This window comes from Ixodes scapularis, unplaced genomic scaffold (assembly GCF_016920785.2).
Source record: "Ixodes scapularis isolate PalLabHiFi unplaced genomic scaffold, ASM1692078v2 PGA_scaffold11__112_contigs__length_91849675, whole genome shotgun sequence".
NCBI classification, from domain to species: Eukaryota; Metazoa; Arthropoda; class Arachnida; order Ixodida; family Ixodidae; genus Ixodes; species Ixodes scapularis.
Genome location: NW_024609837.1, coordinates 75,099,775 through 75,122,196, shown reverse-complemented (window position 1 = coordinate 75,122,196; position 22,422 = coordinate 75,099,775). Strand labels below are relative to the sequence as shown.

Here is a 22,422-nt window from a genome sequence, read left to right as displayed (position 1 = left end):
CGGTGCGTCAGAAAATACTCGCAATATACTGTGCGTAAAAGGCTGTGCTTTTCTTGTGAGTCTCGACTGCAATCAAATTAATTTTTCTCTTCAGCTAATCTATTTTTTTATCGAAATTATTAATATCTCGTTCAAGACTCACGAGAGGCACAGCCAAGAGGTGATGTACATTCTGCTGAGCTCTGATCTATTTATGCGCTAAGTGTAAAAGGGTGAGCACTTTATATACTCTGAAACCCCTCGACGGGCGTTTATTCGGAATTTGTACTTCGGAAGATCACACCCTGGTTGAAGCTCTGTAGCAATTGTATGTACCGGTTAGCGTTCACTTTCTCTTGTGTGTCATCTGTATTTGGCAACGACAAAAGATTGTCATGAAAATTGTATATTTGCATAATAATTACAGGTACATCTTTGAGTCCGCGGAATGGCTTTTTCTGTCCCTTGTCCAGTGATGTCCCGAGCTGGGAAATAAAAACAAACAAACATGTAGAAGTACACACAACAATTGCCCAACTGTTCTAATGAAATAAGCTTGCTTGTTATTATACGTCAATGGTACTAGTTTAAATTTACATTAGGCATACCTATAAGTTATACACTCTCGTCATTCACAAGGGAGTCGTCATTCACCGTGCTGGCATCTCCCAGGGCAGCAGACCGAAGCACCAACTCTCGAATCTTTTGAACGAAGCTGGAGGAAAAGAATACAGGATTAGTATTCCATGGCAACACTGTACACTTCAAAATATTCTACCTGTATGTCTTCCTGAAGTACTTCCTTTTCCCGCCTTGCAGGTCTGGATGACGACAGTCCTCAATAGAGTAACGTGAAGTGTAGCCTCGCCCAACATGCTCATTCCAGTCTAGGAGTGCCAAGCTCTGCCTCAGTTTGTAGCTTCTGTCCTGGTAATGAATCCTCTTCTGGAGGTAAATTAGCATAGTATTATTGAATGACTCTACATATATATCCTTCGACTTTACGTAATCTTCCGCGTTCTTGTAGATGGTTGCTGATTTCAGAAATTTTGTTAGAAGTTCCGACGCTAGCGGGTCTTTCACGAGCAGCGTTGTCGGGACATGTCCATTTTCTTTGCAAATCGATTCCTCGCTGCATTTCTCGTGTTTACCTTCAAAATGGTTTACGCAGTTTATGAAAATATCTCTTAGCTTGGTTGGATTCCCCTCACAAGCGGCCATAGCATAGTACGCGTGGTTACGGACCGCTTGGCACTTGTCGGACAGCTCCACGTGCCATGTCTTGCCCTCGTTCCTCTTCGGTCCAGATGAAATTGCAAGAAATCCTTTCTTGAGGCTCTTCGCAGCGTGCCAGCGGTCGTTGGAGTTGGATGGCCCGTTTTTTTCTCTGATTATTTTATTGACTGTGGTGTTGCGGTCGTGTGCGTGATCTAGCACGGAGATCTTTTTAGAATCGAAGTACTCGTACAGCTTTTTGGTACCAAACGCTTCGTGCTTTTGGGAAGATAGTTCATCCTTTTTGTTTACGTGAACAATCCCTACAACTTTGTGGGTCATTTGGCCAAGCGCGACGACATCTGTGTGAGTGGAGTTCTTCCGGCAAGCGTGCCGAGCATCAGTCTCGACATTAATTGCTGTCGAAGTGGGGTCATGTTGCTCGGTGGCCCTTGATTCGCCCTCTTGCGCGGCTGCCAGGCTTTCAAGCTTGAGCAATTCTACAGCACCTTCGATATCTACAAGCAATTTCTCCACAGTGCGAGGGGAGTATGGCAATTTGCTAAAATTGCAAAACTTTTCAAACTGCGTCGCCAGAACTCCAGAGGAGGCATACGCCACCGTCAGCAAACAGTCTACAGCCCGGACGGAACCGACAACCGTGCTTGTGTTGAGCACCAGTGAATGGTTAATACACTTACAATGTATTCGTGATGCGAAACCCCAGGCGGTCACTTTCTCCAAAATAAGACTTTCCTTGCACTCTGAACTATGCTTCTCTACAGTCTGAATGACATCCCATAGCGCGGCTTTGTCGCAAACAACTAGGCATGGATCCCCTACAGGGTCAGGCGTGATCGCGCGCGATTCCGCTTCTTGATGCAGCGGCTTCGGTGTGTTGCACACAGCATTCGACGATCGTTCTTCTGAATTCCGTGTTTCAAGAAATCGTCGCAGCGCCTTGATTATCACAGCTGACAACGAGTCACACCTATTAACGGCTTTGGCTTGCTTTATCAAGTCGTCAAAAGCAGTCATCTCCGAGGTTTCAGAAAAAGTGAGGTTCAGGCTTCGTCGGAGATTGCTATGGTTACACACGTATACCTTTTTAATTCCATCTCGCATACGCTTCTTGCTCAAGTAAACAGGGGAATCTGACTTTTCGCTCATCTTGGCCTTTGGCGCGACTGTTTAAAGTTCTGAAACAAACAAAGCAAAGGTGATTTAATTAACTGAAGATTATAGGTTGAGCGAACTATTTACAAAATTTGAGGTTCCCTGAGCAGCCTTTTGTATTCAATTCCCCCTCCCCTCACCACCCCACTTCCTTTCCTCTAAATAAACAACGTAGATTATTTCATGAACCACCAGTAATAGAGCGTACTCGCAAAATGTCTATTTGATGTAAAAAAGGCCTTGTTTAAATGTTCAAGCAATGAACTGGTCTTATTTTTGTGCGTGACACGCTAAGCACGAACACAATATTGCCATTTCTACTCAAGGGCCATGCAGAATTTAGTATACAAGAACAAACTGATGCCTCGTAGGTTGGTGCCCAATGGAAGCACTCCTTACCGAATTGATTATATAAAAATAACAACTTTTCAACTATAAAAAATTAACACCACTTTTTTTTTCCCTAACTTTGCTGATTTACTCCGTTTCCGTTGATTGTGTAGCGGTACGCGTACATTACGCGAAACTGTTCGCGCGAACAACATCGGCGCTTTTTGCTATTTTCCACAGCAATGTATTGGCTCGCACTAAAATCTACCGCTTAGGTTGGATACTCGTATTAACAGCTTTCTAAACATCATTCCTTTCTAAGAACGAAAAAAAAAAATAGGGGGGAGGAGAAAGACCGGCGATAGTTTGTTCGTGCTAACTGTATGGTGTAAGGCGCCTAAAATGTTTTTATAATGTTAAATTACAATTTTGTGCCACATTAAAAAACATTGTCTGCTTTTGCTTTAGTCTTTATTTGAGACACAACAAATACTTCAAAGCGGCGCGCGGCCCGTGCTATAGTACCAATACAAGCAAAGTTGAACCATAATACGACCCGCTAGACTCGCCAATATTGCGTTTCCCACTCCATAGCCGCACTCGATAAAGGATGTTCACAGCGAGTCTAGCTTACATATCGTTGTGGGGTACGGGCCGTACGGTCATCGAAGTGCTAAAAGCGACCCACTAAAACTTTGATATTGACATCCACACCAGAAATGCCCTCTCACCTCAGATGGTTGTTAGAATGTGTAAATATGAATTTCATATATTTTGCAGGCCATCATGTTCTGCGAGTTAGACACACAACAGGAGATTCTAGTAAATCGTTTTCAAAGGCCCACTACCACTTTAGACGCGCGCTTCAGAGAATGCATCGAAGTGGCAGCGCGAGTTTCCGCTAAATATAGCGTGGCCTGAAAACATACTAAAGTTCTCCAATAATTTGTGCCCGCTGTACGAAAACAGAGATCCGCTACAAGATGCCCGCGCCTGGTACATAGCAATTTGCGGCAGGTTTGAGCGTAATAAGCCGGTTTTTTGAAGATGGAATGTTTTGTGAATATGTAAGTTATCCTTACATATTGAAGTCACCACATCTCGCGCATGTGTTCTGAGCTCCTTGATCAACCAAGAATATCTATGAAGCGTACCTTCAATGGGTGTGTTGATGCACCGCAGCTCCCAAGTATGCGTTTATTTTGACACGGGCTACAGTCAAACAAATTTGACAGCTGAAAATCGGTGACTGGGAGGGTGCAGCCTTGCAGCTCCGTGAAACCTGCCCCCGAGGGGCTAGGCTTGGCGAGCGCCAAAAAATAGGTCAGAGTACGCTATAGGAGCTGTAGGTACCCGTAAGTCACGAAGTCGCTGCTGCCACACCTATCGCCCGTCGGTCAGAATGGGGATTTTCTCGGCTTATCCTCTCAGAAGAAGCCGGCGCAAAAAGGGACCCTTCCCCCCGCCTCGCCGTGCTGCAAGACAGGAGAGAAAGGGAAAAAAAGAGGGCGAGGAGGACTTTCCGCCAGGCTGAAGAATATCTCTGCTGGTCCTCCTTTAAGATCCTGACTCAATGCCCATCCCCGAATATTCGACCACCACACTTTTAGAAAAAGATAACTTTTTAAAAAACACCAAGTCATCGACCACCCCTACAAAAGCCTGAACCAAGCCTACTCGTACCGTGGCTTGTTTGCTCCGTGCCGCCCCCGAGTTAATTCGGGCTGACAATGTTTCTTTTTTCAAATGGAACCCACATTCTTAGTTTCGGTTTCACTTGTAGAGGCAGGTGGATACTTTTGTAAAGCTTCCTCCCTATGCGCTTCCGAGTCAACATTTTTGCAATGGCCAACCCCCGGGGTTTGATTTTTGCGCTCCTTGACAAATGCTGAAACTCATATAGCAGTGATGTGATTGGCCTAAGCCATTTTGAAGCGCCTTTTGGAGCAGCCAAAACAGTGTTTTGGAGCAGAAAAAGTAGCTTTTAAAGCAGATATTCTAATAAAAATAAAAATATTTGTCTTAAATGCTGGACACGCGAAGAGAATCTTGCTCGCCGAAATAAACCAATTATGGTCAAGTTCGGCCACCTGGGAGTCTTTCAAGATGTAACTGAAATTCCAATGACATGACAGATTTCTTTTTGCTTTTCGAAACATTCTGCAAGGCTGGAGCAAGCTTTGCTTTAGCTTAGGGTAGTAATGAATGTCCAATTTCAATGTCTCCAAAGAGACATTGCGACATCCCACAAGTGTACAGTGCTATAGGCGTTGCCAAGCAATTCCGAAAAACCGCTTGCCACCGTTTTACTGATTGCCGACGTGCCAGATTATCGTTAAAAGTAATTAAATGTAAAACAATGAATTGCAAGCGTCCCGGCTGGTGCCTCTGTCGTGCAATTATGTTCGCATCGCTGGTTCGCATGCACGTGAGGGCAACTCCGGCAGGCTTGCAGGGTGCACGTGCTTTGTCGCGCGAGCGAAACGGCTGTTCGATCGAAACCGAAACCATGCCTTTCTGCTCCGTCGCCAACTGGTTGCCAAAAGTCTATGCAAAATGTAACTGCCCAGCATGCGACAAAAAAGAGTCCAGCGCCGCGTGCTTGCAAGGCCGGCAGGCGAGGTACAAGCTAAACACAGAAAAAAAAGAACCTGAGCGCATTGATGCAAGACATCGCGAGCCAGGGTCGCTTTGTGCAACGACTGAACTCGAGACAAACAAGCGCGCTCTGTGGGTTCAGCGTGCAGACATTCCCTTCTTTGCTTTAGCTCACTTCAACTTTTCTTCGCGACAGATTTTTTCACGTACCGGGGTCCCTCTCGAAAGAAAGCCCACCAAGAGAAACCTACGTAATCAATACTTCGACACAGCAGTCTTTGAGTTAGAGAGGGATTTTCGTAGCACCATATGTTTTAAACAAGAATGTGAATGTTGATGAACATGCGGCGGTCCTTATGTTTCAGTTTAGGAAGCTCCATATCTACAACGCCGTGTGGCCGTTGATTTCAGGAGAGAGAGCTTCAGCTCAAAAGGTAACTCCCGCCGCGCCGAAACATAGTTTCGTTTCACAGCGTCACGTCATGGCTGGTACCCAGCACGCTAGCGTCGACGGCATGGCGGAAAAAACCATGCAAAAAACTATGGACGATTGATGCAGGGTATTTTGTGTCGGGCGGCCGTTTGCGCCGCCTAGCTCATGCATGCTCAGTTACGGTACTTAGTTTAGTCTCAGTTCTGAAAGGCGACCAAAATTGGCCCTTTGGCGCAGGCTTGGCGCAGATTACCCATATTTTGGCAAAATGTAGCAGGATGTAGCAGGGTTAGCCCCTTGGCGCAGTTTGGCACTATTGGCGCAGCCATCACATCACTGATATAGGCAGGCAATAGCTCACCTTGAAAATACTTGCTCTTGGTGGCCGAGAACAAACTCGTGTTCCTGATTGGCAGCCATGTGCAGCGAAGAATACCTGCACATATCCTAAAGAACCCAGTCTTAGTCTAATACAGATGCTTTGGCAGGACAGAGACACAAAAGCCTGACACAAGACCACTATAAAGACAGGAAATAGAGTGTCTGTCAGGAATAAAACACACAACTCAGATAGGCATCAATCACTCACCTTGAAAGCACTTGCGATGAGCGGCAAAGAGCAAACTTCTGGCCTTGATTGGCTGGGGCTTGCCACCAAGACCTGCATGTATAAGAAAGAACCCAATCTTAGTCAAACTTGGGTGTTTTTGCAGAAGAGACACAACAAAATACCAAAGCAAGACCACAACACATAGGAAACGGCATCCAAGAGGAATGCAACACAAAACTCATATAGGCGGGTAATAGCTCACCTTGAAAATACTTGCTCTTGGTAGCCGAAAACAAACTCATGTTCCTGATTGGTAGCCATTTGCTGCGAAGAATACCTGCACATATCCAAAAAAGAAACCAGTCTGAGTCTAACACAGATGCTTTGGCCGGACAGACACAAAAGTCTGATACAAACCACAAAAAGCAGGAAATAGTGTCTGCGAGAGATGAAAACAGACCCAGGTGGAGAGGCTGCTTCTGTTTCACCTTAGTCAAATAGTGTAGCTCATTTTGCTAAAACAATGCATATTTGCTAAAAAATGTATAATATATATTTTGCCCCATTTAGCAGAGTTTACTGCCAAGGGTACCTGTACACCAGAATAAGTCAGACTTAGTCAGTTTTTTTTCTTTTGATGAGCGACAACAGAATACTAAACAGGTGATGAAACAAAATATAAGCCTACCAAGCCAGGCTAGTTTGCCTTGATGCAAGTACAGTGCCTCGGCCGACAAATGAGGTTCTATTCTTGGTCACTTGTCATATTTGGCGGGAATAGTAAAGTAAATGAAAATAAGGCTATCTCTCTTGCAGCCGACAGCTGCAAACGAAATTCATATACCTCGATAAACGACCTAAAAATAAAATTGGGTGGTGGCGAAGTAATTTATGGTGTCAAATTTCAAATTTACAGACTGTGCAGTTCTGGTTTAAGTCCTCCTGGTGTATACTTTTATCCTTATTGATTATATTTAAATTTATTATTATTTTTTAAACACTAGCACATCATTTATACGCTAATTCACCTTTAGAAGTGTTTTAAGAATACTCCACAGCTTCCTAGTGCTCGTAATAAATTCTCAATCAAAGCGGCTTTCAATTTTTTTCTTGCTCTCGCTGCTGCTTGCTTCCTCACCCTTAAAATGCTGACAACCCGACACAAAAGTAATAAAAAAAAATGTGCTTCAAATGTGATGAAGATGAGCATTTCCAAGTTGTACCCTTGCTTCATGCCCTGACCAAGCTACCATACCGTAGCTGAGTGCAGCGACGAATGGTCCCAGGTGCTGTGACCCGACCGTATATAGCCTTACAGTGGCGCGACTCATGCAGCCCCTATGCTTGATGATGGAGCCAGTGTGCGAGGTGCGACCTGCTTGAGCTGTGCAAGCCACAGCTTTACAGACTGCAAAGGGTGGGAAGATGCCCCTCCCTTTGCAGAGCTTGCAATAGCTCAACAAGAAGCTATTGCAAGCACTAGGGAGCCAGTGTGTGAATAAAAGCACTTCTGGATGTGAATTAGTGTGTAAATTATGAGTCTATACGTTAAAACTTAAAAAAAAAGTATTATTTATAAATATAAAATATATATATATACTGTAAACGACTTTCGAGAGGACCTAATTTTCGCCGATTTTGCGAATCGCCTACAAACGCGAAAAATATGTCCCGCGAACAACTCGGGCAATATGTGAACACTACGGAAGCTACGCTCGATTCGCGAAAATTAGAACCCGCGAATAATTTCATATTTTCAGCTTTGGCCCGATTTGCAAAAATTTGAGCCCGCGAAAATTAAGTCGTTAAGAGTATACTAAAAAAAAGGCAAAAAGAAAAGAGACGTCTCCAGGTGGGTTTGAACCCAGAGCTCCACTGCCCTTGATTTCAGTTCCCTAAGGCCCGCTTCAGACGGGGCAACCTTTCAAGCAATTTTCAGGTTGATGGCGGGTTGTTCCCTAGGTTTTCCCAGATCAGCACGAATTTCTGAGATCAGGTTCGGCTCAAAGCAGACAAGCAACTCGAACAAACTGGAGAAATTTGAAGCGGCAGCAGCCAATAAGGGACGCAATATTTTCACGTGAGACCCCTGTGGTGGTGAGGATGACAGCTGAAGACTTGGTCCTGGTTTGAAATGGATCGTTTTTGGAAATAAACTTTTTTCAGAAACATGAGTGAGTATTCTCAACGGCACTCAAAGATATAAAAACATGTTTTTAGCACGTAGTTGTGCGTCTATATAGTGCAAGAAAAATCAAATTTCATGATGATGATGGCAAGTCGTAGCAATTCGGTTGCAGCTTGTGAACGCAGGCGGCCTGTGTTACTGGTGTTGTGACGTTAAGTTGCTGGGGTAAATTGCCCCGTCTGAAGTGGGCCTTAGACTCGCTTCCACCGTTCATGCTCAGCGAGCAAGTCCGCTTCAACCGTTCACACCTCAAGGCAAGCTGGACAGCTACAAGCCACCTAGATGTCTACCGCCGCATCCCTGGCCAGGTCGTGACGCGACATAACTTATTAAAAGTCTTGCTGTCACTGCCACGACCGGCCAGAGTGAAGTCGATAAAGAATCACACAAATCATTTCGTAGCTTTCTTGGAACGACCCCCCTCAAGGGAGAGTCGTCCCTCTGCCCTTCGTCGATTGTTGGACTGACGCGAAGCAACTAGCCGTCTTAACCCAGCAGTTACAAATCATAGTGCTCATTAACTCGCCTGCCAGCGTTCCCGGTGCCAACCGCAATTTCCGCCAGTTTACCCGACACCCGCTGACAATCTCGTCTGCCAGTGTTCCCGGTGTCAACTGCCATTTCCACAATATTTCCAACACCCACTGACGAACACCCATCTGCACTCCAGGCCTCGACAAGCGCTTACTTACCTACCGCATCACCCCAAGCCTAAATCTGCAATGAGTCCTGGCTGCTTCCCCTCCTGCCACTCGTTATCCTGCCTTCCAGCGAACATGCAGTGGATCTCCTCTGCCTCTGAAGACGACTTTCTTACATCTTAAACGCGCTCCCCGTCTCCTGCCAACCACTATTCTGGGATACCCGAGAAAGCGTGTCTGCAACCTCGTTCTTCGAGCCCTTTAGGTACTCAGTTCGAGGAAACGCCTGCTGAGCTCTGCCGTGAGACAAGTCGCCAAAATTTCAACATATTTGTCTCAACCGGCATCGATAGCGTTAGTGAACAACCCGCTCAATGAATCCGTGAGACTCCCTGGGGACGACTAGAAGCAGAGGCATACCGAACGAGCCCCACGTTGGATGTGCCATTTTAGTGTTGGTTTCTTTATGGAGTTCGCTTAGCTACTAATAATCACCGCAGAATCGGTATGCGCTCCGCCCGTCACCCTGGGAGTGACATACAGTAACAAGAAGACAGCGAATAAGTTGACTGTAGCTCACGGTTGCCCGTCGTTCAGAGCCGGCAGTCCAGGCACGCCGACCCTTGTTGTCGCCCGTCGATCAGGGCTCACAGTCGGAGTCAGTGTCCAGGCCTGCGGATCGTCCTTGCCACGCCAGCGCTGCGTAGGCTGGCTGTCCCGGGCTATCACTGCCCGAGTCTCGCTGCGGGACCACCCCAGGATCGTCGTGGCCTAGGCTAGATGGCCAGGACTCGCCGTTTCTACCGGTCCGGACTTCGAACCTCGCTGGTGGACCGCTCCGGGGTTCGGCATGGGCCAGGCCAGGCAGCCCGGCTCCAATGTTCCTGCCCAGCTCCAGCCTTGCTCAGCACGCACTGTCTCGCGCCAGCTCGTGACTTCTCCGCCGACCGTCTGTCCTGTGCCCTCTGCCTCGTCTTTCACCCTTGGCTCCCACGAAGTTAAGGAAAGGGAATGTACCATTATGTTCAGTGAAGTTCGGTGAGAAAACCCGTGACTCGAGCAGGAATGCCGTTATCCTTGATGTGACCCTATGAGACTCTCTTGCTGTCTTTGCTGGGGTTTATCTAACTAAAGTACCTGTACGAAAAGTAGAAGAAACATATGTGCATAACACTCATTATTCACAAGAAAATTTGTCAACATCCAAAATGACCCATGGAGAAAATTATGCGAGGAATTTGTCAGCCACGTTGGCCAAGTCACCTCTCCTGGCCAATGTTTCATTGCAACTTTAATTCTAGTAAACAGTCATAGGGTATATTACAAAGTGCAATTTTGTTTTGTATGAAACTACAACACACAAAACAGCACTCTAATACAGTATGTATAGGGTTGTTCATTTTCGGGTAAAACCCGATTTTACCCGATTTTCACACCCCAAACATGTTTCAGAAAAATCGGGTTAAACCCGATTTCTCCCCGAATTCTAAAACCACATAACCAACCTATTTCTTTTTACTCTGCGTGGAGTTCGCGTTGCACACACGCTATCTACCTGACCTCGGGAGAACAGTGACCTATAGTTCATTTCGCAAACTGCGTGCAGCACTGCGGACGCCTCCCCCCCCCTACACCACTCTCAACCAACCGCCCAACTCACCGTGCCATTTTACGGAGGCCGGCTGAGGAAAAGCGACAATAGGCGTTGGGGCCTCGGAGGGACATTTCCGTCCCCCCGCTGTGCAGGTGGAACCACCTTGGCACGCCATGTACCTTTGACCCTGCTACATGCAGCTAATAAAATGCACTATCAATACCCTTTCGACCGCTCTTAGGTGTCGACGCCCAGCAAGGTCTCTGGGGTAGCATGGCCATCTCACTGGCGTCCGACCTTTCACACGAAGAATGTCCGAGTCTGTCAGTTGCGTAAACAGATCGGAATAATTTAACAGGTTTATTGCATAGCGAAATATCTGCTCGAAGATAACCATCCCTCGAACGGTCGGGGTTTTTGTTGACATCTGAGGGAGAGGAGGATTCCGTGGGCGATGCTTCCCTTGAAGCGACAGACGGCAATCGGAGCTAGAAAACCCTGATGTCCCCCGATTACCAGCTTGAAACAGACCCCTAATTTTAACGTGTTAGCGTTAGGTAGCTTCTAATACCCTTAAATAATAAAAAAAATTGTATCTTTTACTGAGTACATTTGTAAATGCAACCCAAAAAAACCCGAATTTCGGAATGTTCCCACAAAAAACCCGATTTCTCCCCGATTATCAGCTGAGAGATAGCACCCGAGTTTTACCCCCCCCCCCCCCCCCCCGAATTTAAAAAATATAAAACCCGAAAAAACAAACAACCCTAAGTATTTAGAGGTACCTCTAAACAAATTCCAGGGTTTTATGGAGCCTCCTTCAGATAACTGATGTTGAACATAAACTATGTGCACCAAGGAGTGAGCAAACCGTGACTTCCAATTAGTCTCAAGCACCAGCGACATGTCGACAAGGAGTGCAATGTGTAGAATGTCGTCTAGAAGTGTGCAGCCAAGATGAAAAGGCGAGATATAACGATATCAGAATAAGATCACACCAAGAAGGTTCCGTTACAATCTAGGCACAGTAATGAGTCAACCGACGTACAGCCGCGATTCACTTTGCGTTGAGGCGAAACATGGCCAACAAAATATAAAAAAACGCGTTTTTTTTTTCTGTACATTATTTGCTTTGCATCGTTGATAGAAGGACAGTTGGGCGGCGTCACAAAGTCACTCGCTAGCGTTTTTCAAATTCGTTCATCGGCACTCATGGTCTACCCGGGAGGAGAAAAGTACGAGCTCAGAGCCGAGCCGCCGAGCGTCGATTGCGACTTTCCTAAAGAGAAGCTCCGGTAACACATCGGCGACTCGTCAGCTTCAAACAACGCCTCTTCGAACGAGCCTGACGCGCCAGCGAATCCAATGTGCCGAACGGTCGCGGCAGAAAGCACGCCGGAAGGAAGGGGGCTGGAGGCTGAGTATCCGAAAGAGACGCGGCGCTGGTTTCTACGTCCATTTCGCACATGAGATAACAAACAGGCAAAGCTAGCCGAGTGTGAACAGTGACTGACGTTACATTGGAGCACACGCAGTCGAAATGACGCCTGTAACAGAGCACAGCTAAAGGCTTTCAACAGGGGACACATGCGTTCAAAAAGGCCGCGATTTAAAAACTTCACGTCTTTTTTCTGTCCTTCGGTGCTTACTTTGATCCGCGTACACCAAAGCACTCAATGCTGCAAGTAATAGAGTCGTGTATACGTACCTTTCGAAGCAATTCAAAGTGTGTAGGTTTCGCTCGATGCCCACGAGCACAGAGTGCGACGAATGCCAATCACTCCGGCAGCGCGACCAGCGCGACGGCGCCGGCTGGGTCGCCCGGTCGCGCAACCGACGCCCGCCCGCTGCGCACTGCGCCTGCGCATGCTCGGCTTGGCAACTCTCTCAGCGCGGCGGGGCGCGGGCTCGCCGGGCGGCCGGGCTCGCTCCCTTTGAAGTTTGAACAGTTCGAAGTTCAAACTGCTTCCGGAACGCGAGCTTGCGCGCGCGCGCGCGGGTTGGCGATGGAAACTAATAGACCAGTGTCCGCGTCAATTCCGGGGCGCCGCCATGTTTATCTACGCTCGCGCCACCACGCGGAAAGAACTGGCAGGCAGGGAGGGGGGGCTGCGTTGGCGGCGTTGCTTTGGGTAGCTGGATGCGGCAGGCTGTCCGAATGCACCGACACATCGTGAAAGATGTCTTCACCAGAAGCCTCTGCGGCCCGTTCTTCAACAGGCAAGATGTCGTGAACATTCGAGAACCCATCTCGATTAAGGAAAATAAGGGAAAACCATTTTTGTCTTAGATGTTCTCGGTGTCTGCTGACCCTTGACATCCGCGTTTCAGTCCGGGTTCATTGCGTAGTAAATATTTCGCTACCGCTTTCTTGTAGCTTTCAAATGCTTGATTGTTGGCTTCTTGTATACGACATTACATTCGTGGCACGTTTGAGACCGATTTTCGCGATCTGCTTGCCTTTCTGCGGCAGCGCGGCTCTACCGAGCCGAAATAAGTGGGAGGCGTTCACTTGATCGAACGCAGTTTTAGCGAATGAAAACGAGACTACGACGTTTCATCGAATGACTAGCGAATGGGTCTAGTTACATAGACAGCTCGGATTAGCTTTCTTTTGTAATGTGGCGCCTTGTCTGCCGCTGCGAAGCGGCGTAAACGAGGGCTCCGAGTATGTTAGCACGCGTCCCCCCCCCCCCCAACACACACACAAACACACACTGCGAGCGTCTGGGTTCGAAACTATTAATTGCCAGTTCTAAAGGATGGTACTTACTTGAAGTGGGAGCTGGAATTCTACGAGGTACCAGGAGACACTATCGGGCAACGAAGCACGGTGCCTGTGGGGGCGGAGTCTAGGAACGCTACCGATTAATATTGTGACAGGCGATCAGTTATGATAGCAGACGAAACTTCGACTCGTTTGTTCAGAAGTTCGCGGTGATATTTTATTAGCCCTCGTTACAGCACACCAAGGATCTTAGGCAGTGAAATTCACATCACGCAGGCTCGTCCGTCGTAGTCAAATGAGCGCAGTCGACGATGAGGTGTAATGAGCTACTAAGCTTCACAAGGAAAATGCGCGTGAGAAAGAGTTTTGAGGAAGTCCAAAACACCGATCCAGCAGACGCACGTACGTACGTTTACTCCGGACTTCATGAACCCGACGGCGCAAGATCAAAGAGCACCGACGCCATCGCCACCAGGTTTTCTCTGCACTTTGCGCGACGACGGCACTGCAACGGAGGGCACTCGCCTCGGCGTTAACAATCCGCGAAATAGATTAATTTCCCTCTCTTGAAGCCATTCCAAATGATAAATGAAAATACCTCGGCGTTGTTGAACATCTGACGACACAACCAACACAACTGTGCCGCTGGCTGCGTGAGCCTGACACAAATGTGCCGAGCGCCTGCTCGGCACCGTTGTTGCTCGTGAAAGCCTGCTTATTTGTAGTTGAGACGATGATTCCACATCTTTCGTGGTGCTTGCAATAACTTCGAAGGGCAGGGGAACCTTCTCACGAGGACGTTGAAGACACTCAACACCGGAGCCACCAAAGCAATCGCACAAACCATCGCCATGTTTGCTTCTTCTTCGTCACTCGCGGCGCGGTCAACTCGTCGCGAGATGTTTTCTGGCTCGGCTAGATGAAAACCGACAACGGCAAAGTGGCGTATGGACACACGGCTCTCACATTACGGGCACTATACTCACATACCGCGGTAAACAGGACCGATGCCGGCGAAACGGCAGTCGGCACACCAGCGAAGAAGCCCTCAACGGGAACCGGCGGCGCAGGCCGACGCAGCCCCCCCTCCCCGTGAGCGTCTGGGTTCGAGATTATTGTTCGGTTTTGCTCCTTGCGATCGAGGCTAAAAAGAGCACTTCCGGACAGAGGTCTATTTTCTCGAAAAAACGAGGCTGTAACGTATCGTTTGATGGCGCAAATGCACGTATTTTCCACGTCCTTTTTTGTACAGTGTGTGAATCTCGCGAAACAGGCGACGAAAAGTGCTGGGTGAAATGTGCTCGCATGTCGTCGTGGATTTTGTGTACCACGTAGGATTACACAGAAAGGTGGGTCAATATCGATAAATGTGCGCGTAAGAAGCAACTACTTGCACGTGACCTGTCAAACCTATTCACCCTCATTATTTTATCGTGCGAACCGACATTGTCACGTATCGCGTTCGATTTCGGTCCCAACACCGGTAACTTCGAATAGTATATCGTGTTTGATGTTGTATTTCTCACATCGTATTCGATGTGGTGGTTGTGTACCAAAACCGAAAGTTTCTTGTTGTATTGCGATGTTGCGTTGCAACATCGAATTGTATCCCGGTACGTTGGGTTTATCGTTTGGCGATCAACTTTTGTTGCATTACAACTGCCATAAACATTTGTTGGAAAACGATCACTCCAATGAGCACGTCGTTATTGGCCTTTCTCATTAAAAGGTAGGTCGAGGCGGGTGTTCCGGCTAGTTATTCTGAATGGTTTGGTGGTTGTCTAGCATTTTAAGCGCGTGAGGCTGTGTGTACTGTGTGCCGTACTAACAGCTGTACATACTTGCACTGTCGATCAATGTGAATATGTTCGCAACGCAGAACGTTCATGTTATGTGTGATTCCACACCCAATATATTTCTCGCGTATTGCCGTGTGGATATGCCAACGTAATTCATGTTGGTAACTTGGTATCCGCGTTCTGAGATATATGCACGCGATATCATATTGTATTCTCCTTTGGTCCCATGATTGACGACCGATATTTGTATATCGTGTGGCCGTACAGTATGTCCATGTCGGTCACCAATATGCACGCGACGTCGTATTCTATTCCAATAACCATGTATTATATCGGGATATTGTGCTCCGATATCGTGTTGTATATCAATAACCGCAAGTTATATCGGGATATTGTGCTCCAATGTCCTGTTTTATACCAATAACCGCATACTATATCGGGATATTGTGTTCCGATATGAATTCCCATCGTGCGTATTGGGTTAATCGGATAACAATAAGTTTTTATTGGTTTCCATCATCTTTATTGGAATACAATATTTCCAATAAGCCGAGTTCATATTGGCCTTTTTCAATAGGGTGGACACGCTGCCACGGCTTCGTAGGCCACGCCCAAGGGTGCAAGGGGGCCTGCGTCGGCCGGTTGCGGTGCTGCTGACACTGCTCACTGGCTTTCACGTAGTTTTCAACATCGGTGTCCACCGCTGGCCACCAGAAGTAACTCCTGGCTAGCTCTTTAGCACGTACAACCCCTGGGTGTCCCTCGTGGATCGCCTCCAGAAGCAGATGTCGCAGTTTTTCCGGCACGACGACTCTTAGTCCCAGCAAAAGGCAGTCTCGATGTGCTGGTAGGTCTGTGCTACGCTGAAAAAACGGCTTCAGCGCGGGATTTGCCATGTACGACTGCCAACCTTTCAGGACATATTCCAACACTCTACTGAGCAGAGGGTCTCGGACAGTTTCTTTGGCAATGTCTCGGCTGCTTACAGGTTGGGAAAGCAACCGCAGTTAGCAAAAATACTCCTCTTCGTCAGCGTCTTCCGCAAGTCTGTTCACAGGCAGTCTCGAAAAACAATCCGCTTCCGCATTTTCGGCTGAGCGCTTGTATACCAGGGAGTAATTGTATGCCGATAGTGTTACTGCCCACCTTTGCAGTCTAGCTGCCGCTAGTCTCGGAATACCAGTCTTCGGTTCAGAATGGCTTGAAGTGGCTTATGGTCTGTTACGAGACAGAACTTGCGACCGTAGAGGTAAAAGTGAAACTTCTTTACTCCGAAGAGCAAAGCCCAGGCTTCTTTCTCCAGCTGACTATAAGCTTTTTCAGCTGAAGTGAGGGTACGTGATGCGTATGCCACCGGTCGAGCAGTTCCATCTTCCGCAATGTGAGACAGTACCGTCCCTACGACGTAGGACGATGCATCCCATGCCAGCTCAAATGGTGCCTTTGGGTTGTAGTGGGCAAGCAACATCGAAAAGGTAAGAAGCTCCTTGACTTTCTTGAACGCTTCGTTACACTTCTGGTCCCAAGACCACTGAACATCCTGGTGTAGCAGCCTGTAGAGGGGGGGGGGGGGGGGTCACTACAGTTGCTAGGTGCGGGACGAACTTGACCTAATAATTTACGGCTCCCAGAAGTGATCTCAGCTGCTGCACGTCTTCAGGCGCTGGTGCATCCATGATGGCAGCCACCTTCTCATCGGACGTGCGAATTTTTTAACGGCTTATCACATGCCCCAAGTACTCGAGCTGGTCTTGGAATTACAATTGAAAACGAGCGTGATGGTTAATAGATACAAAACTTGAAAGTATAAAACAGACAGGACGAGGACGGGAACAGGACATCTTTCAATGATGTCCTGTTCCCGTCCTCGTCCTCTCTGTTTTATACTTTCAAGTTTTGTATCTATTTGGTCTTGGAAGAACACACACTTTTCGCGCTTGATGCGAACACCCCGCTCAGCGAGCCTCTTGAACACATCCCCCAGGCTTTAAAGGCGCTCCTCTTCAGTCTTGCCCGTGATTAGCACATCGCCCAGTAGCAACTAAGTCCAGGGCTGCCCTTCAGCATGTTGTCCATGATTCGTTGAAAGACGGCAGGCGCCGGCGCAATTCCAAACGGCAGCGGGTTCATCAGGTACAAGCCCCGGTGCGTTGTAATTGTCAGCGATTTCCGTGCGTCCTCGTTTATGACAACCTGCAGATAAGCTCTGTTGAGGTCAACTTTGGAAAAAACTTTGACCACCAGCCAGCACTGCGAAAAGTTCATCCACCCTTGGGAATGGGTACCGTTCAACGTCCAAGACCTGGTTCACTGTTGTTTTATAATCTCACAAAAATCTTATGGAGCCATCCTTTTTGGGCACTGGCACAACTGGAGTTGCGAAATCGCTGCTAGTTGTAGGTGTGATGACACCCATGGCCTCTAGCTTCGCCAGTTCTTCTTCCACGGCTGGCAGCAACGCAACAGGAACGCTTCTCGCTTTCAGGAACTTGGGCTGGCTTCCTTATTTCCGAAACAGCCTTGCCTCTTCTCCAGAGATCTTCCCCAATTCGTCTGAGAAGACTTCCTGATGCTTGCGCAGAATCTCCTGCAACTTGTCTACAGGCATCTGTACCCTCTTGTTTCCATGAAGCATGTGGATGCCAGCCACTTCCTTCCAGTCGAGCTGTAGCTGTTGCAACCACTCTCGTCCATGTAGTGGGGGTCCGACCTGGTCCAACACATCCAATGGTAGAAGCTTTGTTTGCCCGTTGTGTGAGACCTCAGCGTCGATAACGCCACATGACTGAACCGTTTCTCCGGTGTACGTCCGCAGCCGAAGTGGCGTCTGTCTCAGGTTCGTGTGACCAAACTTCTCGTGGTACTGCCGCTTTGAAATCACAAACACTGCCGCTCCCGTATCGAGCTCCATTGTCAACGGAGTTTTTTGTACAAGACCTTCCACCCTAAGTGGCTGATCTGAAGCTGCCTTCATGCTTTTGACAGCAGATTCTCCTGCTAGGCCTTCCAGCAAGAACGACTTGAGCAATTTTTTCTTCCCTCGCGACCTTTCCTTTTCACGGGAGGAGCGACAGACGCGCTGAGTGTGCCCTAACGTTTTGCACTGAAAGCAGACCGCCTCTTCCTGAGGGCAAGCACTCGCAATACGATTGGTTGAACCGCACTGATAACAGGTCCCTCCTCTCGTTTTGGTATCCCCTTTGTGGCTTTGCAACTTGTGGACGCCGGCACCGTCGACCTGTGTGCCGCTGGCACTGGATCCATGCATCTCGGAGGCACTCTTTATAGCTGCAACCAACGCTGTAGCTCGGTCAACTGCTTTCTGGAACGTTACTGTCCTGTCCTCATCGAAGAGCGCTCGTTGATTGTACACACGCCGCAAGCCGCACACAAAACGGTCGAGTAGCAACTCGTCCAAGAATAAGCCAAAGTCGCATGCCTCGGCGAGCTTCCTTAACGCAGCGACGAACTGCGCTATAGTATCTCCTTCTTTCTGCCCACGGCGATGAAGCCTTGTCCGCTCCGCGATAATAGAGGGTTTTGGTTCTAGGTGGTCTCGCAGCAACCGTCTCAACTCTGCTAGTGACTTCGTTACTGGTAATACGGGAGCTGTCAGCGACTTGAGAAGGCTGTACTTCGTAGACCCAATTAGGCTTAAGAAGGCGTCAGCCTCGTCGGCATCCGGCACATGGTTCACCCTGACAAACGACGTCAGTCTCTCCTCGTACGTAGACCAGGAACCCAGTGACGAGTCAAAATGCTCCACTTGCCCAGTCCTGGACATGGTTTCCTCGTTGTTGGCTGCGTCGTTCAGCTCCACAGTGGCTTCGGTTCTCGTCGTCAACCCACTTGGCGTGGCGCTACTTCTCCACGACTCTCGTCTTGCGGTTCTTCAGTCGACGTCGAACCATCCTCGTCGCCACTTTGTATAGTGGTCCTGGCTAAGTTAGGCACTTTGGTAGGTGCTACACTTTATTAATGACAGAAAATTAACGATGAGTAACCTGCTCTGCTATATTACAACCTAGCCCCACGCCGACATTCCTGAACGTTCTCTTCATCCGGGTGCCGGCCCAATGTTGCCAGTCTGACGGGGTTGTCGGACCAGAAAGGAACATCAGTCAAACACCACAGTTAGCCTGCACAAACCTTTAACTGCGTTCTCCTAAATCTCGCTATTTCCTGCAAACCGTGACAAACTTCTTGGCAGACGATAAGCTTTTGTGAGCATGAGCCGTCGAAAACGCGCCAACATTTGAACAGATAGCAGGACGACTTGAGCACAAAGGAGTAGATACGACCTTTATTTGTAGAACGGTGAGCGCTGAAAAATTGGGAGAATCAAGAGGTACTAAAAAAACTTAGTTTGACAAGAAAAAAAAAACAGCGCTAATGTGCAAAGACGTAACCCTTATTAAAGCAACACGAAAACATGTTTGTTTTAATTAATAAATATTTATCTAACGCAGTTTCAGTTATAATTGCCTAGACGGGTTTTCACAAAACTCGAACTGGTTTCGTGCAGGAAGCTGGGCACATTCAAAGCTCCACTTGTAGTAATGACAATTCACACGTTCCTCCACGCTAACCATCCCAGTGTCAGGTTCGTCCGGGCTGAGAGGAAACTGAGACAAATGCATGAGTAAGAAATACATTCAAGTCAGGGAGTAAATAATAATAAAAAAAGCAACCTTAGAAAAGCAAAAGAAAATAAAATATTCGACCGTTCAAGCACGTTCAGTAGGCGGTATAGTCACCCCTGGGGTCGTAGCTCGGGTCGCTGGTGCCCTTGAATGTTCGCCTCATGATCGTTGGTGAAGTAGTGCGTGTCGCGATGCCGGGAGGGGGTTGGTTATCTCGGTTCCGGGTGCCTTGATCCCGAGACGGAGCCGGTTGCACTGATGGTCACCGTGCTGAAGCCGGGACGAAGCCGGTTACGGTGAGTATCAGCGCGTTGAAGCCGGGACGAAGCCGGTTACGTTGACCACATTGACGCCGGGACGGAGCCGGGTGGTAGGGTAGCGCACTATTCAAGCAGCCGACCGTCGCGGCTCTTGGTTCAGCTTCGAATCCCTCTCTCACCAGCGATACCGCTCTTCTTTTTCTTCACTTCACTTTCTTCCTTTTCGTTTCCCGAATTTCATTTCATTCCATTTCATTGTATTACCTTAAAGACCCCGTTAGGAGTATTACATTACATTACATAAACATAAAAGCATTTTTAACAGACGTTCACTTCGGAAGGTGGTTGGCGACAGTCTCCATGAATACGGATGGACATGTGATGGCGGTGACGTGGTGGGGAAGGCCGTTCCAGTCTGCTGCTGCTTGAGAAAAAAAAGGAGGCTAAAAGTAGTTGTGCGGGCACGTGGGAGCGTTACTTGAAGTGGGTGACCAAAGCGCGGAGATATGCGTGATGAGGGGACTAGAGCCACTCTATATGGCAGCGTAGCTGCCAGAGTAGCGACACGACGCAAAATTATCTAGATGCAGGACGTCAGAAGCGCTGATAGTGATCTCCATTTTGGGCCTGGGAGGTTGCCATGGCAACCGTGCTTCTAGCGACACCGGGCGGCAACCTTTGTAGTCTAGTTGATATCTCTATTCGTTCATTGAAAAGTGGTATAAGAGGCTTGGCATCGCGGTACGGCAAGAACCTCTGGAGGAGCGGTGCCTGTTTTTTCTAAAAAGTGAGACGATTTGCAGCCCAGGGACTGTCGGGCGACGAGAGCCGCTATGGTATCGTACGTGCACGGACAAGGCGAGTGGTTTTCGGCGCCGCCGGGATGGCGGCCGCTTCGTGGGACGTCCTAGTACTCTCGGACTTCGCTCCGATGAAACAAAATCCGATTACGCCGGCCGCGACAGGACGATTGGCTCGGAACATGACTGGTGCTCGCCTGTCCTATAGTGAGCGAGTACATATGTTTAGCATCATACCTCTTCAAGACGCGATCATCCCTTCAAGATGAGATTTTCTCACCGACGGGTAAGGAGCGACGTCGGCGGGGTTCAACCAAGAAGGACGGCATGGTGGTCTCTAGGGAATTGTTGACGCCATCAAAAGAGACGGACGCCAGATGTGAGGTGTTCTTGTCGACAGGCCAAATGGTCGTTCGGAAGTTTACGGGCATTCAAAAAGTCAATATTTTTATCTGGTAGCACACATATCCGTGTTAAGGGGGCCACGAAACTATTTTTAAACTTCTTCTTCCTTACCTGTAATCCTCAACCACGGTGTCCTCAACTCAGAAGAGAACTGTGAAATAACGCAGTCGTGACATGCTAGGGCACCGGTGCGATGACCCCAAGCTTTCACCGTGCTTTTTAGGCACACCGTAGAACTTGGCATTCGCAAGTAATGATAAGTTCCGTCAGGGCACTCATTCACCAGAAACGCGAATTCAAATATCCATGGACGAATTGATTGCTGACGAGCGCATACATCCGAGCGACGCAGTTTTTGTGTCCAATGCGTGAGTTGGGGTCGGCTGACGTCATTTTGGCATTTGTAGGCATTGTAAAGAGGATATTTGGAACCATACAAACATGATAACGTCATAGCACACTGGCATTAAGGAGCACAAGACGGGCCCAGCTACAGAAAATAAATATTACACTCGTAAGAAATAAATACGTCCGTAACTTGTTAATTACAAAGACGAACACACCTCTCTGAGCATCTAAGTTTAATAGTATGTGTTGATGCATTGTCATATAGTAGGACATTTCATATACGTCACTTGAGCAAACGCCAGGTTTTCACTTGAACAACAAACCAAGAAACACTTGGATCAAATGCAAGCTATTGCAACGAAAGCAAGTTATATCGAAATCTTCAGAACTGCCAATTCGTAAAATTGCCGATAAGTAAAGAAGGTTAAAGATCGCAGGAGCTTCCTCGCTAAAAAATGCTGCGATTATTCGGTGACCCAGGACTGAAACAATTTTCCATAGGCTCTACACGCGCCGTATACCTTTCGTTATGATTCTCAGAAATTGAGACTTTCAAAGGAAGCTAAAAAAATTCAAACATTTTATCCTAAAAGCTATGTGGAGCACAAGTTTGTCTGCTTCTTTTCGCAGGGGGTTGTGGTGACGTCAGAACGCCGAGATCTGAGTGGCTCCGATTGAAGGAGAGCGGGTAGTCCTAAAAGCAAGCTGCCTTGAGGTTTACCCACTACTCTTTAT

At 47.9% G+C, this 22,422-nt stretch overlaps 1 protein-coding gene and 1 long non-coding RNA gene across 2 annotated transcripts; both read right to left on the bottom strand.

Annotated features, from left to right (window-relative positions):
* Window positions 1–343: 343 nt before the first annotated feature.
* LOC115326041 lies at window positions 344–1,448 on the bottom strand. The gene is made up of 3 exons (XM_029986764.4): window positions 758–1,448; window positions 588–694; window positions 344–464 (listed from the first exon to the last, which is right to left on the bottom strand). The coding sequence occupies exons 1-2, from the start codon at window positions 1,198–1,200 to the stop codon at window positions 595–597; spliced, it is 543 nt and encodes a 180-aa protein (XP_029842624.2). The 5' UTR covers window positions 1,201–1,448; the 3' UTR covers window positions 344–464; window positions 588–594.
* Window positions 1,449–6,352: 4,904 nt separating this feature from the next.
* On the bottom strand, window positions 6,353–9,729 carry LOC115316900. The gene is made up of 3 exons (XR_005715282.1): window positions 9,691–9,729; window positions 6,544–6,618; window positions 6,353–6,392 (listed from the first exon to the last, which is right to left on the bottom strand). It is a non-coding gene; the product is annotated as an uncharacterized LOC115316900 (long non-coding RNA).
* Between the last annotated feature and the right edge of the window lie 12,693 nt (window positions 9,730–22,422).

Excerpts from the sequence above, each read along its gene's own strand:
- LOC115326041 (XM_029986764.4), bottom strand. The coding sequence starts at position 1,200 with ATGGCCGCTTGTGAGGGGAATCCAACCAAGCTAAGAGATATTTTCATA. Across the intron at positions 695-757 it reads TACTTCAGGAAGACATACAG|CTTCGTTCAAAAGATTCGAG; the intron begins GTAGAATATTTT and ends CTTTTCCTCCAG.